This window comes from Centrocercus urophasianus, unplaced genomic scaffold (genome assembly GCF_019232065.1).
Source record: "Centrocercus urophasianus isolate 14NV4802_14NV808 unplaced genomic scaffold, USGS_Curo_1.0 seq_9, whole genome shotgun sequence".
Classification (NCBI taxonomy): domain Eukaryota; kingdom Metazoa; phylum Chordata; class Aves; order Galliformes; family Phasianidae; genus Centrocercus; species Centrocercus urophasianus.
The window spans coordinates 39550009-39568434 of NW_024885532.1; the positions used below are offsets into that span (position 1 = coordinate 39550009).

General features: G+C 44.8%; 1 protein-coding gene across 1 annotated transcript in view; it reads left to right on the top strand.

The window, feature by feature from the left end:
• Window positions 1-14603, top strand: part of MAML2 (mastermind like transcriptional coactivator 2) — a 208002-nt gene extending 193399 nt beyond the window's left edge. The window contains exons 3-5 of the mRNA XM_042839129.1: window positions 3179-3382; window positions 6415-6526; window positions 10638-14603. Coding sequence (XP_042695063.1) covers window positions 3179-3382; window positions 6415-6526; window positions 10638-11617 — 1296 coding nt within the window. The 3' untranslated portion in view covers window positions 11618-14603. The remainder of the gene's footprint in view (window positions 1-3178; window positions 3383-6414; window positions 6527-10637) is intronic.
• Window positions 14604-18426: the final 3823 nt, after the last annotated feature.

An 18426-nucleotide genomic window follows, 5' to 3' on the forward strand; every position in this document is an offset into this window, starting at 1 on the left:
AGAAAGAAAAAAGAAAAAGAAAAAGAAAAAGAAAAAGAAAAAGAAAAAGAAAAAGAAAAAGAAAAAGAAAAAGAAAAAGAAAAAGAAAAAGAAAAAGAAAAAGAAAAAGATTTATTATTCTAACACATATGTAAGTTTGAAGCCGGAGCCTTTCTTTATGTGTATGAATGCAAGTCAGTTGCAGCAGGGAAAGTGAAAGGCAAATCTGATCTTAAATGCTTTGATTTACTGCTGATCTAAACATTTGAGCATAATGTCCTTTGTGGCAAACAAAAGCCCGGCTGTGCTCCCAGCTCTGCGCCATCTCGTCTCGCTGTCCCTGCTGTCCTCCTGCAGCTCGTTGGTTCTCTATCTCCCGGTAACTTTGGTGAGAGATGTCACCCGTGGCAGTGAACAACTCCTGGTCCACAGGGACGTGAGCGAGGGGCAGAGAAGGGCTTTAGGATGGGTCCGCAGCTCATCCCTGTGCTGCTGGAGCTGCTCAGCCTCCTCTGCCTCCGCCCATGGGAGCACGACTGGATGAGGAGCACAATGCGGCCTCATCGACTCACACTGACATTTCATGAGCAGCAGTGAAAGGACTGAATGCATAAAAGCAAGCTGGCTCCGAGTCCTTGATTTATACTGTTTTCTCAGGGCCTTTTTGCCTAGCAGCGAGCGCATCGTGCCAATTGCTGTTACAGAAAAGCTTTCTTTGATAGGTAGCTTGAATGGACGCTGCCCAGTTTATGTTAAACAAAGTCCCTCCCCACGGCTCAGAGGGGCTGGCAGGGGATAAGGGAGAGAGAAAAGGTTAGGCTTTGGCGGACTGTTGTCCTTGTTGGTTTTGGGGTTGTTTTTTTTAGACTGGACTATGAAAGCACATTTGGTGGAGCCTGCATTATCTGTGCAAAAACACAACAGATGAATTCTATTAATGGATATAACATGTGGCTGGGTTCAAGCTAGAGTGTCATTTGAATATAGAAGTCAAAGCCAATTTATTGTAACATATTTTTCTTTTCAAAATATTTTAAGAAAGACAAAAAAGTTTGCGCAACAACTTGGCAAGCAGGTCTGTTGAGAGGAGGTAGTTTCTATCTTGCAGCTAACATAAGGGCTGAAAAATGTGGCAGTGCTGAGCAATCCCGGATTCCTTCTGGAACCAAAGGAAAGTGTGCGGGATATAATTGTGTAAGAGCCCAATAAATTTTCAGGGGTGGGTTTGTAACACTGCCCTGGGGGCTGCAGGTGGCTCCAGAAGAAAGTCACAGTTTTTATTTCATTAAGAGACATCAAAAACTTGTATCCAGTTAGCTCTGCACTCGTGTAGCCCCATCTAAAAGCCACAGAATTATTTTAAAATAGAAATAACTCCAACAATCATTGTGTTTCTTCCATGCCAGATGGTATAAAGATAAGTTGGATTAGTTTGCAGTGTGCATGTTACTGTGTGTGAGAGGGTGCTTTTGTGTGCCGAGCAAAAGCTAAGACGCGGAAATGAGCTTTCCTGGGGTTTTCAAAGTGATTGCCATCGGTGCCCTGTGCTCTGCAGGGTGTGGAAAGCAGCCCAGCACATCCTTCTTTCACTGCTGTTTGGCCCTTCTTTCCCTGGATGCCATGGGAGGCCGTGGCCATGGAGCAGGGCTTCACCCTGGGACTACACCTCAGCACTGAGAAGTGCCGCTCCACGGGGCATCACGCTGCCCTTGCCATGGATTTGCCCCAGCGCTGGGTCAAAATATGCTGCTGGATATCAAGTTATACAGAATTCACCAGCTGTTTCCTATGGTGAACTGCAACAAAGCAGAGTCAGAAAACTGCTGTTTTCTCATAACAGTTGTGACCTCTTCAGTCCTGTTTTCTTGCCGCTAAGGAGCACCTGACTATCAAGTGATCCAACATAGGCTGAATATTTTTGTGGGCTAACACATTTTTGTGTGCTGACTGAGAAAGTCCTTTTCCACATTTGGTGAAGATCCAAGTAGCAAACACTGGTGGAGCAAGTAGACAGAAAACATATTTCTGTCAACAGAAACCATGGTTAAAAGAAAATGAGCAACATATTCTCATCCCATGTCTGTTTTCATCCTGAATATACAGTCTGGACTTCCCAAGTACCTTGCTCATTGAGATGACCTTTTGTCAACCCTTCCACTTAAAATCACAGAATCACAGAATCCTCAGAGTTGGAAGGGACCTTTAAAGGTCGCCTCGTCCGACTCCCCTCCAATGAACAGGGAAATGCACAGCTAAAACAGGTTGCCCAGGGCCTGATCCACATGAAGCTGCCCATAAATCGTATATAAGGAAAAACTTATTCTCTGAAAGAATGGTCGGGCAATGGAACAGGCTGCCCAGGGATGTGTTGAAGTCACCATCCCTGGAGGCGTTCAAGAAAGGTGGAGTACTTAGGGGCATGGTTTAGTGGGTAATATTGGTGGCAGGTGGACAGTTGGACTAGATGATCTGAGAGGTCTTTTCCAACCTTAATGATGCTATGATATGGAGAAGAGGAAGCATACTGAGATTCATGGAAAAGACCAGGGAGATCCTAAAGCCCCCTTAAAGGTCCTATTCACTTACATATTTGTTTCGTCAAGGAAGCCAGTAAGTTTTAAGCCTATTTGTTTAATCTAGTGCTAAGTGAAGACCATCAGCAATCTCAGAGACCATTCTTGTGAGGGAGGTGAAGGGACAAAGGAAAATACCATCACTCACCCCACTGCAAAGTTGCAGCTTGTGACTTCTGTATTTTCTAACAGTAAATGTCACTTGTAGCAATGAGTCTTCTTCAGCAATGAGACTCTAAACAATTCTTGCTGCTGCTCATCAGGTGGTAGGAACCAGCAGAGGAAGAGTTTGTTCCCTTGTGGTCAAACAGGCTGCCATGCAGCCCAATGGAAGTTTCCTGAAAGGTCTGCAGGACAGCTCAGTTACTTCTGTTAATGTTTCCCAGGCTCCTGGTACAACATCAAGGTTTTCCACTGGAATCACCTGGCAAGTTCTCATAGTCTTCCATGAGCAATAAAGTTACCCCATCCCTTACTTACTTTGTCAAAGCCTTTGTATCAGTCACTTGTACTGAGAGCCTGTGCACTGTCCCCTGCACTTGAGCAAACTGCATAAAAGGGATTCTTTCATTTTCTTGTTGCTTCTTATTATTTTCATCCTTCATGAGCCATTTTTTCTGTTTCAGGATCAACATTCTGTGGTAGGTCAGGGAGCTGGCCCCACTCCAAACTCCAGTTCTTGCTCAAATCCAAACACTGGAAGTGGTTACATGAATTCATCCCAGCAATCAATGTTGAATCAGCAACTGATGGAAAAGAAGCAGGCTCTGCAACGGCAAATGATGGAGCAAAAACAACTCCTCCTACAGCAGCAGATGTTGGCAGAAGCTGTAAGCTTTCCAGTTCCTTATTTTACGGGGAAAAGATTTCTATGGAAATAATAGAAAAGAAAGCTAAGACAGAGAAGAAAGTACCCAAGACTGAGGTCATTTTGGCAATGCCTAGGCCTTCTAGAGTGTACCTCATATTTCTCAGCACTTCAATATGCCCTTTCAAAATGACTTCAGTTTGTATGAAACAACTGAAGTATCAGAGCTACTGTAGCTTTGTTTTAAGAAATAAGGATATGCTTAATTCCAGGCATATGAATATTTTCAGTGGTTTTCCCTGTAGGATAAGCTAAGGTACACTGCTGAGCTACCTTGACTCTAAAGCAAATTTGACTTCCAGGCTTGGCAAACTAGGCAGCATGGTATAAAGGGCCTACGTGTGAGCAGGGATTGGATACACTGACAGTAGTGCTCAAAACAAATCTGTCTGCTTGTCTGAGATTGCCCATTCTTCTTTCTCCATTTCTCTCTGTACATTTCCAGATGATTGTAGCCAGTTCTTCTCTCTGCCCTGTTAGCTGAAGCAAGGGAGATACGTGTGGTATTGACGGAAGTGATAGACCCCAGAGCCCACCAGTTTTGTTCTGCTAAAGTAGCATTGCCATTGATACCACACCCAATCTGCTGAAGGTGCTAGATGAGCATGGCCAATGCAAAGGGGCATCCCTGCTGCCCCTGCTCAGGGTGATACCAGAACCCCAGCCTATGGTTTACGTACCTCAGGAGAGCCTACAGGGCACACCCATTCATGTTGGCATGGCATTTTGAATCCAAAATTTTCTCTTCTATATAAAAACAAATTCAGAAAAACCAGCATGTTTAGTGAATGCCACAGAAGAGCACAGAAATGCAAAAACATCCATAGCTTGCTGTGGGTATTTTCAAAACAACTAAAAAAAATAAAATCCATATTTTTATAGATGTCTCCTTGTTTACAAAGGTGTGAATGTTCTAAAAATGCAAACTAAAAAGACTTGAGTTTGAAATTCAATTGTCATTTCATTGTCCTATGAAGGAAATAACTGTTAGCTTTTTAATTTACGCAAAAGTGTCCACTCAGCTCTGTGCTGCAGTTTTCTGAATTCTTACAGGAACAAAAAGTTAATTGCTCACATAGCTCTTCTAAAAAATAAGTAAAAGCTAAACAGAAATTAAAATGACTCTACAGATTGAGATTTTTGATCAGCTTTCATTTGTTTTGTATTGTGGACGTGGCAATACGCACAAAGCCTAGATGCATTTTTTGCAGGGATTGCCTGCAGGTTAACTCGCCTTTTTCTTACAAGGCTGACTGGTATACTGAAATGAGCTCTATAAATCTCACTTTCAGAATGCATTAAGAAAATGCCTACATACTACAAGAAAGGCTTTTCTCCCAGCATTTCTGAGTGCTTCTTGCAGCAGAAAAAAAAAATAGATTTGTCATGAGAAAGTCAACTTGTGTGCTCTTTCAGGTAGAAGAGCCCTGAGTAAATCTGACTGGCTTCAGACACACACCGGGCCTGGTCCTCTCGCACAGTGATGAGCTGGTTTGCTGTCTGAGAAGATCCAAGCTCCTTACGACAAATTTGCCACTGGATGCCCTTGGTCACTTGCCCAGAAATGGCTTTTCCCTTCATGCCCAGTGCAGAGCACAGGGAGCCTTTTATATCATTTCCCATAGATTTTGGGTGGAAATTGCTGTGGATTAGCCAGCCTCAAGCCTGCAAGTACGAAGCTCAGGTGCACTGGTGAGCATGTCATGGAGAAGAGGGACCTGCCCAGCAGGACTGACTCCAGGAGGCACATGTACACCAGCAATGGCTTACATCACAAGTCACATTTTCACGCCACGAAGCCACATATCTCAGAATCATAAAGTTGTTAAAGTTGGAAGGGACCTCTGGGTCCATGTGGCCCAACCTCTGCTCCAGCAGGGACACCCAGCGCAGGGTGCCCAGGGCCATGTCCAGGTGGCTTTGGGAGATCTCCAAGGAGGAGATCCCACAGCCTTTGTGTAACCTGTGCCACTGCTCCATCACCTGCACAGCACAGAAGTGCTTCTGGTGCTCAGAGGGAACCTCCTGTGTGCCAGTTTGTGCCCATTGCTTCCTGTCCTGGCACTGGGCACTACTGACAAGATTCTGTCTCCATCCCCTTTGCACCCACCCCTCAAGTAATTATGGACATTAATGAGATCCCCTGAACCTCCTCATCTCCAGTCTGAACAGTCCCAGCTCTCTCAGCTTCTCCTCACAGGAGACGTACTCCAGTTGCTTCACCATCTTGGTGGCCCTCTGTTGGCGGCCAGCAAGTCTGTGTGTGTCTTGTACTGAGGAGCCCAGAGTTGGACACAGTGCTCCAAGCCTCACCAAGAAGTGGCAGGGCAGGAACAGTCTGAAGATGCCAAATCACGGAATCAGTGTCCAGTAACAGGTCAACTTCACTGTATGTTGATGCTGATGAGAGATTTGCAGCTGACTCCAGCACCTGCACTTAGCAAGTCTTTATGAGGACAGGGCAATTAGATTTCAATTCAAGGACATAGGTTTCTATCTTCCTTTCACTAGATATGTGTCTCTACAGGCCCAAAATAAAAAAAGCTGCCTTACTACATTTTTCAGCTTTCTTTCCTCACTGTCCTTTCCCCAGTGCTTGCACTCCTAGAACAAGTAAGACAGTGCCACGTACATGTACAGGGAAACACAGGGCAGTGGTGAGTGGTACGAACAACCATCTCAGTACAGTCTTTGCAAAGCCTTGGCCACGTCTCCTAATTGTATCTATGATGAGAAGAGGCAGGAGGGGGACAAAGCAATGGATCTTGTTTATTTTTGTGGCAACTCCTCCAGTGTAGGAGAAGGAAGGAGGGAGAGATAGGACAAAGCATGTCTAATGGCAAGCTGAAATCCTCTTGCCAGCTGTGCACATTCACCCAGGTCAGCATGGGTGAAATGTGCTGAGAAATGTTGACAAAGCCAAGGAGCAGGTGTGGACCTTGCAGGTCTGGACCCTTCTTGCTAAATTAACAAAATTCTACTCTCATCCTCTAGGAGAAAATCACTCCACAAGATCAGCTGAACAGACACTTGACACGGCCACCACCGGATTATAAAGACCAAAGAAGGAATGTGGTCAACATGCAACAAGCAAACCAATATCCTGGTAAGTGTCCATGTGCTAAAAGAAACTTTTTCCTCCAGAAGAGCCAGGCATGCACTGATAACAAGGGCCTGATTTTATGGGTACCCCTCCCTTCACCACTGCTTGGAGAAAACATGCACTGAAATACCTGATACAGAGGTGTCTTCATGAATGTGCAGCCTTCCTCTGTCCAGAAGTTTCTCTTCTGGTACGTCTTGCTTCAGGGATTGAGACTAGAAACATTCTTCCCTTCAAACAGAAGCTTATTTCAATGTGAAGACCCTTACACTGATTCTTAAGTATTACATATGATGCCACCATGGGCACCAGAGCTGCCATTTGAGCTTTTAGTCCATTTTTTATGTGCCTCAGTGCTTCACGACAAGCAGCATTTCAACAAATCAGCCAAGCACTGCAATAGAACTCCCAGTGATATCACAGAATCACAGAATTGTAGGTGTTGGAAGGGACTTCTAGAGATCACTGAGTCCAATCCCCCTGCAAAGCAGGCTGCACAGATAGGCATCCATGAGGGTCTTGAATATCTCCAGACAAGGAGAATCCATAACCTCCCTGGGCAGAATCCACAACCTCTCTGGGCAGATATGAGCCTTTCATTCCTACCTATCCTTTGTAGCAGAACTTCTTCACTTTCTCCTACATCTTTAATGGATTCCCAAGTGCAACTCCTTTGCCACCCTCTGCCCAAGCTGCTGATACAGCACCAACATGGTGATGTTCATGCACTGCTTTGCTGTTTGCAAGTCTCAGTGATGACAAAACTGCTGCATTCTACAACCTGCTGCTTTGTAACAACTCTGAGCATATCCTGTCTTCAGTAAATCTGCACAAGCACCACTGATGCCCACGGTGGGGGCAGTGCCACAGGACCCTCTTTGCTGGCTGGGTACTTCCTGTGCTGTTACAACAAATGCTCTCACTATGCTGGCAGCTTTGTTAGGGAATCCTGTGATTTCATGTGTTGCTTAAAGACTCATTCCTGGAATCAAATGATTAACTGAGATTCTTGGCTTACACTTGTAAACAACACATCTCTAGCCTGAGAGAGAACATGGAAATGGCTGCAGCCACGTCTGCAAAAGGCTCCAAAACAAGTAGGTCGCCATTGTTATGTGGTTCTCTTTGTTTGAAATCTGATGGACTCCTTGCCAGGCCTTGTGGCATTTGGAGACACACCTCCTGGATTTGCAACATACGAGATTGGCAGCACTTGCCCATGCAAATCTTCCCACTGAGGAACACCAGGGAGGAGAGCAGCATTTTGGGTGAGCCTGGGAGAAAGGGCTGTGCTGGGAGCTCACCACACAGCTACCAGATGGAGTGGTTAGGAAACTCTTGCATAAGGCAGCAACACAGGGAATCTGTTTCCTATTTTTTTGGGAAGAGCTTTGCTCAGGTCAGGGGGAAGAAAAAAAAACAACAAAGTTAACTAAAAATCCATAAAAGAGACGTGGAGACATGTGGTGAAGTATTTTATTCCTCTGTGCTTTCCCTCCAGTGCTGTGTCACAGCAAGAAGCCCCTGATGCCAGCAGGTGAATGGGGCAGTGAGGGTGTTTCGAACCTCTGCTGCCCAGGGTGTCCAGCTGCTGTGTGCAGCACTGCTCGAGGAGAAATGTCTTCCCATCTGGAAGAAATCAGGATGGAAAATATTCATGTTAAAAATAAAAGGATAAAAATAGCAAGACAAAAAAAAAGAGAAACTTTGTCTTTTGCGCAACTTGTACAGCCCATGTCCTGAGCTCATGCTCCTTAAAGTGCATGGCATTTACACAAGGAGCAGGATGCCAACCCTCAGGGTCCCCGCAGCTGGCAGTCACCCCATAGGGCACCATCCCACAGTGTGTGCAGTGACCCCACCAACCTGTTGCAGCTGCTTCAGTTTGACTGCACAGAGAGGACTGTTCTCCCTCAGTGCTGTTCCAGGTCTTTGGAAATGTTTCCTATGCCATTCCTCCACTTCACCAGCAGCTTAAGGAAGCGAAGTCTGAGGGCCCCAATCTTTATTACCCTACAAGAAGAAAGCAATGCATAAAACCACCAGCAAAGCCAAAGACAGGCTAACTGTGATCTTTCCTGCACAGCACTGATTTTCTTCCCAGGAGCAGTGTAGCACACGGGAGGATCCGATGGTGGGCTTCTCAGGGCATCTCCTGTCCTGGGGCTGCCCAGCTCAGGGACTGAATCGAGATTTTAGATCACTGAATCATAGAATCGTTTGAGTTGGAAGGGACCTTTAATGGTCATCTAGTCTGACTCCAATGAATAGGGACATCTACAATTAGATCAGTCTCCTTGAATTGCTTTGTAAGTAAGCATCCCCTACTTGGAGACAGTTTATGAAGGATAAGGTGAGCTTCTCAGTCTAGGCGTCTGTTCATACTGATTTGGAATAAGTGACTCCGGTTGTGGAGTCAAACTTGGTGTTAATAATGAGTTAGGAGGAGATTATTTACAAGTACTTCAGTGAAAAAAGAATCCTTTGCATCCGTTACAAAACAGCAATAGCATATGTATAAAAATAATGAAAAAACAGCAGAAATATGTGATAATTCTTTTATTCTATTCCAGTCTCAGTGAACTGAACATCATTATGGTGAAATTTCAACAGGAACAGTATATTAAACAGCTGTTACTAAACATAGACTTTTAAAATATGTATGTGCATGATTTGTGTTCAAGAGTTCTACAAGAGCTGGCTGAGAGGTTCTCCAAATTCTTAATGTCACTTTTTATTTAGTCCTGAAACGCCAAGGAAGAAAACTAAAGCCATAACAAAAATTAAAAGACTAACTAGGTAATTGATACCATAGTGATCTAATGTGGAGCCCAGCAAAAGTACTGGGGAGCCAATGTAGCTATATAATAAAGAATTTAAGAAGAAGAGAATATAATCAATGTCAGGCAATAGGGGTTTTTCATAAAAGGCATCTTTTCAAACTGTTATGCTATTTTTTCTTTTTCCAATGAAACCACAACTTTGGTTGATAAAGGAAATAGTTGCTCAGGTTGTGTACTTTAAAGCGTACAACTTGGTACTGCATATTTTGATTCAGAAACCAGAGTAATAAAAAATTAACATGGTACGTAAGGAAATGGCTAATAGGCCTCCAGATATTCCTGCAAATACAACTGGAAGGACTCAGTCTGAGATGGTACTGAACAAGAAACAAAAAGCTTGCTTTACATCTGTTCTGGAGTTGTGCAAGAGCCATTAAATACTGTGGGTAGCTGTGATGTGTAGCCTTGAAATCAGATGCTGAAAAATGGCAAGTTTTGAAAAGAGCTGAAAATGACTGAAGGACTGGAAAATATGCCACACATTGGGATACTGGAGAACACTGCAGACACAGTCATGGTCTTTAAGCACCTGCACCGTGCATCAAGACAGGATTGATGATGGACCAACTGATAAAAATAATCAGACTAATGCATAACAGAATTTGGGGATGAAGTCAAAGTTAGTCAAATTCAGCCTGGGTTTGTAGATGGTTTCAGCTATCTACATGTCTGTATCTAGAAAATGTTCGGTCTTCTTCAGACAGCCAATGGAGCCTGGAATTAATTCAGTCCCATAAGCAATGGTGTCTCATGCCTGCGTGGTCACCACACCACACAGGAGCAAGCAAGTCCCCTGTGACTGGGCAGCTCTCCTGGCATCTGCCCAGGGCAGAGGCTGTGTGCTGCAAGTGGATGAGATGCAGTCTTGGATGGGCAGGAGGAAAGGGAAATATGAATCTCACCTCACTTAAATGGGTTTTGTCCTGCATTTCTATCATTTCTATTTAAAAAAAAAGAAAAAGGCAGAATAGTGTTTGTTCCTTCCCACTGGTTCTGTTTATCCCTCCTTATTCCAATATTTCTCTCCCAGCAAGAACACTTCTGGCTCATCTGATGTCCTCTGAAAGGATGGAAAGACCACCAGTGGCTTCACGTAAAGCAAGCCACCCATTAGCTGATAGGTATCTTTAAGGCTTCGAACAAGTACACGTAAATCCTATCAGAGCAAGATATCTTACTCAAGAAATTCAGGATTTTTAACCTGTTGGTATTTGAATGACACCATGCCTCAATGCATTTATGTTTTAACATGCATGTTTTCTCCTTTCCAGGTGGTTCGCCAGCTGTGAGCATGAACTCCAGCATGTCCTTATCAAACCCAATTTCAACACACAGCATCATGCCTCAGAGCTCCAGCCTCATGTCCACCCCTGCTGGGACCCGAATGCCTTCTGTTCCTGCTGCTCGGAGTATGGGCTGCTATGGGAGCCTTCCTTGCAACCAACCGAGCGCATACAGCGTGACTTCAGGAATGAGCCAAATGCAGCCACACAGAAACCAAAACCAGGTCCTGCCCAGTCAGAATAACCCCATGATGTCTCGACAGCAAACCATGACGCAGAGCAACAACGTAGCTGCTTTTGGGACTGGGTCGGTGGTCAGCTCACAGCAAGTAAGGCCAAGTTTGAACCACGGAGCCACAGGTATCCCCGTGCAAAGACCACCCAATGTGATGATCACAGCTACGGCCACTGCTCAGAACTGGGCCCCGCAAGAAGCTGCTGTGAAGCAGCAGGACACACTGAAACCCGCCGGTGTCCGTTTCCCCACAGGCACTCCATATTCTAACCAGTCTTTGCAACGCAGCATGGGCAACCAGCATTTTCCTCAGCGTGCATTGGCACCTCCCAATCAATTAACAGCGGGAGTCCAAATGAGGCCTCCTCTGAACCAAATGCACCAGACTGTAAATGGACAATCTGCTGGGTCACTACGAGGTCTAAGCGTGAGACCTAACCAGCTAAGAGGACAGACTGTGCCTTCCTTGAATCAGCCTGGAACAAGTATGACACCTCCGTCATCTCTGCCGTCTACCAGTTTCACGTCTACCAACCAAAACTCCCGGGCTTACCAAGGAGGCGATCACGGTAGTGACCTCGCGTTTGACTTTCTGAACCAGCAGAGTGACAGTATAGGACCTGCACTCAACAGTGATTCAGACTTTATAGATTCTTTACTGAAAACGGAACCTGGTAACGATGACTGGATGAAAGACATCAATCTTGATGAGATTTTGGGGAACCACTCATAAGTGACAGTGCCAAGGGTGAAACAGATGAAGAAGCAGTAAGGACGTTAGCTTTTTTCTTTAGATGCCAACAATCTGCTCTGTTAACTTACACTCCAGTAACTGGGCTGTCCTTTAAAATACCACATAGGGCGACCACCTTGTTTGAAGAGTTGCTCTAGGAACAGCCGTGATGTCTCCCTGATCAAACGATAATGTAAACAGTAGTCATGGCTGACAGAAACGTGTGAGAATACGTGAAGGGTCTGTTCCTCACGCTGGTGCCCAGCACATTGCAAACTCATTAGTTCTTCTCGTGGGTGCTGTGTGGAAAAACACTTAGCTTCCCACACGCTGAAGCACCAGAGAGTGGTATTGGCTGTGAAACATCATTTCTCTGAGTGTAAGTAGCAGCCCAAGTGGTCCAGAGATCTTCAGTCATTGTCTTCGCAGCCCTTAACTACCTTGGGACTACTCAGCCCTGACAGGATCAGGCTCTGTGTAAATCTCATGGCGTTACAAAAACTGTTTTCTTCTTCATAGTACAGACTCACACTTGTGTTTCCAATGGTTTTGTTTTAAGCCTATGTTTTGTACCACACAAAAGGGTAAGTGGTCCCATCCAAGGAAAGGAGACAGATCGTGCAACAGACGTCAGCGTGTAACTCGGTGTGCTCTAGTTTTTGCTTTCTCTCTTTTGCCAGCACCTGCAGCCAGTATCAGAGGAGGCTGCCTTCCTGTCAGCAGCACATTTGGAGCTTAGAGGGAGACACGATACGAACTGTGCCAGAGCTCAGGAGCCTCCCTTTGCCACCTTGCCCTACCCCAACAACACCAGTGACTTAATGGACAAATTAATTAAGAAAGGTGCTCGCAGTTTGACCCTCATGGGCTACTTTCCCAGTTCAGCCTACAGGAGGGCAAATACATGATGTGGCTCAGTGAAGCCACAGCAAGTATCTCCATTTTCATTTTAATGCAATGCACAGGTCAGGTAATTCAGGCCAGTCCCAATCTATCAAACAGGTTCTTCCTTCCTTCTCTTTGTCTGGGAGAGACTACCATTTTGATTGCACAGTAATTTGGCTCCACTTTCCAAAGCTTACCTTTGGCATACAAGGGAGTTTAAGAGGTCCAATGATGGTCCATGTCAACACAGCTTCTTTCAGCAGAGTACAAGGGTGCTGCCTCTGCAACCAGCATGCATACACATCCATTGTAACCACCTGGGTTATCTGCAGTATTCACTCAACCACATCTATGCTTGTAAATTGAGCAGTTTTGAAGAATATTTCTGTGCACTCAACTCAGTCATCTGTTCCGGTTTTTTTTAGGATGGTTCAGCTAACGTTTCCTTGAGCAATTTCTGTATATCAATAGGAAATTGAGTCATAGCAAGTTTGCAGCTACCATGCATTGAAAGCTAACAGAACAGAGTAGTAAGGATATGGGTTCCACATCGTTTGACTTCACTGCTAGAGAATAGTCTTGACTGTGTTAAATTTTGTCCTATGGGCTTGGCCAGTAAGAACATCAGAAGGAGGTCCCATGTCTCAATAAAGTAGCTCTACTGTGAGTCTGGCAGCAGGATTCAGAAATGGGAACAGATCTTGCAATTCAAATGAAAATGCTGTTCTTTAAAATGAGGTGTCGAGACGTGTTTCACAGCCTCCTCTGAATTAGTTAAAACTAGAGGTGGCAAAGGAATACAATGCCTACGTTCACATGCCTCAGCACCAAGAGGCACTGCTCTGCCCCATGCATGCAAGTGCTTTATTCACATTGTTAGTGGCAGTGGGATGAGTAGACTATCTGACAATAGCCTCTGCACATATCTGACCTATTTCTCAAGTGAGGTTTCAATAAGGTTTTTCCAGTTATTTCTCACTGCCATTTCATGGGGGCACAATTTTTCACGATGTTCCAGGAAGCGTGGTCACACGCACAGGTGACAGCACCTCCAAGAAAGGTGTAACGTGGGCATTTGGTGAGAGGTACCAGCTGAGGCAGGTGGTCCATTATGCTATTAATTCCCAGACACACTGTTCATGAGAGGGATGAGAAACCATACTGGAGTGTCCCTTCTGCCCCACCTAGTGATCGCTGTACATCGCTGCCTTGCATACCGTGGTGGCTCAGCTGCCCAGAAAGCTCCATTTTATCCCCAGTTTTCACTGGGGTGCATGCAGTACTAATGTTTCCAAGTCTTTAAAAAGCTTTTCAGCTCAGGCCACTGGCGCCCTACCTACTTTGGGAGTGATACAGATGCAGTCTAACAAATGCATCCCCTACATGCTGTGCACAACTAGAGTGAAATAGTAGCTAGGAGTTCAAAGTGTAAAGATCAGCACACAGGCACACACACCATCTGTGAGCAGGTCAGCAGTGACCACCCAACCTCTTGTATGAGCAGGCAATTCTGATGCTAAAGCGGAGGCTGGGTTAGTCTCATCACAAGCAATGAGCACTAAAGTCTGCTAACTTCAGCTGCACTCACATGCCATTGAGGAAGCCACCTGTACTGAGATCAGATTGTTTTCCAGATCCTCAACTGATGTAAAATAATGCTCAGCTGAGGAGCTGGTCCCGAGTCTTCAAGCTGTCATCCAGTGCTGGATTCAATGCTGAGCTTTGTCCTGTTGGCCCCAGCCTGCAGTAGAGGAGACACTGGGCAACCCTGGGATCAAAATGTCATTCCGACTTAAGTAAACCCAGCAAGGCAGAGGCCACAGCAGTGCTGTAAAGACAACCCTGATGCATTTGAAATAGGAGCTGGCAAAAGACTTGCTACCAAACCTTGAATCCAGTGTCACTTCTTCAGAACACCTGTGTCCAAGCAGAGTTAGTGTCTTTGTTTTCCTTTCTTTGCAATGGCTAAGTGCACTACCCTCAGAGTCTATTTTTCATCATCGACCGAACGCTCTTCGCAGTATTGGGTTGTAAATATAAAGAATTTGTTTTGTAAACTTTTGTAAAAAAAAAAAAAAAAGCCAACAAAAAAACAAAAACAAAAAACAAAACCAAAAAGTAATAATATTTTGGTAGGAATAATAAAATCATATTATTTGGGTTATATTTATACATATGTGAAATAAATATACTATCAGAAAGTTGTATTTTATACAAAAAGACAACGGTTACCTTTTGTATTCTATATACAAAGTTTTGTATGATACGATTGTTTATTTTTATCTGCAGACTTCGGATTTTGGGGGAGGGCAGAATGGGATCGTGGTTAAATAGCTGGGCCTGACCCCAAGCTCACTGAAACCAATGGAGTCTTTCCATTGCCTTCACAGGGCTTTGAATCAAGCCTTTAAATCAACTTCAGGTATATTTGAAATCTGAAGCTCTCTGGAAACCTCAACATGAAAACATTCCAGGTTTCAAATTTTTTTTTTTTTCCCCGAAAAAGGCTTTTATTATTCTTGTTGTTGTTGTTGTAACTCTTGGGAGGCAGGTGGGACCCGTGTAACTGTCACGTCCTTGTTGCATGTACGTCTGCTTTATATTTTCCCCATATTATAAACCAGTGTTTCTCTATACAGACTGAAAAGAAAAGTTGCTGTACAGAAATGTTTGTGTTTATGCATTTTTACATGTGGCTGTATATACCTCTTAGTACTATGCAGTGACACTTATTTGACTCCATTTATTTTTCACCTAAACATGAATAGTATGTTTTTCAGTAGCTATCAAAACTCTGCCAAGTAAATCAATCAAAATTATCCCGAGTGTCTCTTTTCTTAACGTGAATTTTAAAATTAATGTCTGTTTAGTCAACGGCTCATTCATTTGAGTAAATTAAAATTACAGTTCTATTTTAGGAGGGGTGAGAAAAATGTGCATCTGGCAGCTTCTGGGAGCTCACTCTGCTTCTTTGCAAAAGAACTGGGATTTTTTTTCTCCTGATTGGAGCAATAGTTTCATGCCAGGAGGGGTTAACAAGTAACACGTGGGTATTTCTGCTTCTGAGGAATAGGTTGGTGTAGTCTTGCAGCACAGTGGTTTGCTTACATGCTCCTGAGCCCTGCTGCAGCAATGAGCTTGCAAGTATCTGTAAGGCAGAGCGTTCACGCATGACATGATCCAACATTTTAATAAATCCCGTCAAGCTGTATACCAAGGATGTGCTGTCTAATTTATGCATCACCTCGGAGAGAGCTGAAAAACAGCCACGAGGAAGTGATTTCTCCTTCCTTGACAGGCTTCCCTCATAAGCCAGGCTCCATCTCCAAGCGGAGGGTGGTAACACTGGGGGCTGCTGAGGTGGACAGAGGTTGGCATTTCTCCTGTGCCCCACACTGCCCACATTTCCCACAGCTCTCTTCTTGTTTCAGCATCTCCAGGTGGCAGCCCAGGCTCCCCTCTCACCCGGGAGTGGAAATCAGGGCACAGTCTTACTCATCCGTGAGCACGCCTGAAATAGGTCACCAGAATCATGCCCTAAAGTGCCTTTTTGTCTACCCCAGCTGAAAAGGCAGTCAGACTGCCACTTCAGACACTTACCCTGGAGGCTCATCTGCTTGGATGAAAGCTCCCTAGAGACAGCAGCAACAGCAGGACAGATGGAGGAAAGAAGTCTCCTATTTTCATTGGTGCCGGGTGGTTTCCAGCTGGCCAGGCTGCCCAGCATTTTGGTGATGCTCACTGGGCAGAAGGCACTTGCACCTAGCCTAATCCATAGCCAGGACAGAGCTGGTGGGACTGGGGAGCTGGTGGGACACAGGGTTCCTGATAGGCTGAAAAAGCAGTATCTGTAGTATTAAGGTGAAAAACAGCCAGGGGTGGGGACCTCCCAGGCCCTAATAGTGCCTGAGTGTGACGGCCACTCTGCCAAGCACAACCCATGTCCACCACCAAAATGATTCCCACTGTGGATGCAGGGTGTGATAACATGGACACAAGTCACCCTGCACCACACGTTCTCAGTGGCACTGAACATCCCCATTCCATGTGCCTGGGGAAATGCCTCTCACCACGTGAGACATATGGGTGGCAGGGAGTGTTTGCCCTGCCCAGCCAGATGCACAACAGCGGGATCTGCACCACATCTGGGTGAGGGCTGACCTTTCCCACTGCAGCAGAATCCCATGGGGACACACTACCACCTCAGTACAGAGTGCTGCTCCCTCCCATAGCAGCACAGAGGCCCCACAGCAGCAGGAATGTGGGCAGGATCCTGCCGTAGTAAAAACTTACACCATGGGAAAAGCTGACATCACGTCAAATTTTACATAAGGCTTTCTGGGTCATGCAGGCCACCTTGACAGAGCTCCTTTAATAAGGTTTCGGATCATTTCCCAGTGACAAATAAATGACATACAAAATTTCTTTTTTTTTCCTTCCAGCTCACAAGATCATTGCACACAAATTACTGTATTTAAAAGATTGCTTTTTCTGCCATGACTCAGCCACTTCTGTGCTGAAGAGCACGCACAGTTCCCGTTGAGCACGTGGTGATGTTTGCATCGCCACTGCACGATTAGAGTCATGGAATCATTAGGTTGGAAAAGACCTCTAAGATCACCGTGTACAACCCATCACCACCATGGCCACTAACCACATTCTTGCAGGCTGGATCCTCTCCTTCTTCATCCTAGGAACCAATAGTGGGCTCCTGAAACTACATGGCCAAAGTCTGAGGGGCTCTGCTTGCGTGTAAGCACAGCCATCGCTCCCCAGGCATGGCATGCATTCCTCTGCACGGCTTGAGACAACAAAGATGCGCTATCTGTGGTTTTTGGAGGGCTGCCTGCTATGTTTTCACTCTGGCTGACTGGTCTGCCTTGTTCTACAGGCACAGTAACTGTTTTATTCTATGTGCCCACGAGCACTAGAAAAATCCTGTGGTACTGTTCAACTTTTGGGTGAAATGCTGAGTGTAGGGGCATCCATGAAGCTTCTGCTAAAGCTTGAAAAATCTAACCCTCAAAATCAATTTGAAAGAAGGAAAAGGTTCCTCGTCATTGTGCTGGTCAATGAACAACACGCAAGGGCAGGATTTGCCCTTGATACAGTTATGTTGAGGTGACATGGCAAAAACAACACCAGGCGATATATTCAAACTGCCTTTTGTGCTGACCTGGTCTCTAAATACAACAAGCAAGTTCAACTTCAGATGCAACAGATAGATTCTGCTAAATTAGTGCCTGAAGAGCATTAAGACAATTATTACACTGTTACTTGAGAATCAGATTTGGAAAACTCCTTCTCATAGGAACAGCCAATGGGGTTTGTTCCATACGCTGATCTCATGACAAAGGACAGGGTATACAGGCAAGTCAAGTTAACATGTGAACTTAATTCATATAAGAATGCAATTTCCATCCACAAAAAGCACCTTTCTCTAGGGAAGGCATATTTGAAGCATATTGGCTGCATCTCTTTAAATTTATTTCAGAAAGAATTTGGTAAATTTTTCCAAAGTGTAGACTTTAAAAAGAGAAATGTGTTTGAATGCACCTGGCATATGACTCTGATTCATCAAACTTACCAGTAACTCTAAGGTAGTGATGAATACCTAAGAACATATGCATTGGCCAAAACATTTCTCTGTGAATCTGCACATGAACTTTGCCAGTGATGATTTATTCCTCTTCTGAGTTCCTTTTGCTCAAAAGGTCCATGATTTTATCCTGTGTTACTCATCCTCCAGCAGGACTTCTACCTGGCATAACATTAGACCTCACATCACTACACTTTGTGCCAAATTATAGCTGAAGTAAAGAAACCTGTTGTACTTTATCCTGTGGCTTCTTCACTGTGTCAGATAACCAAGCCCAAAGAATGTGTACATCAGAGGGAATACCTACATGTGTGATCCCAGAAGG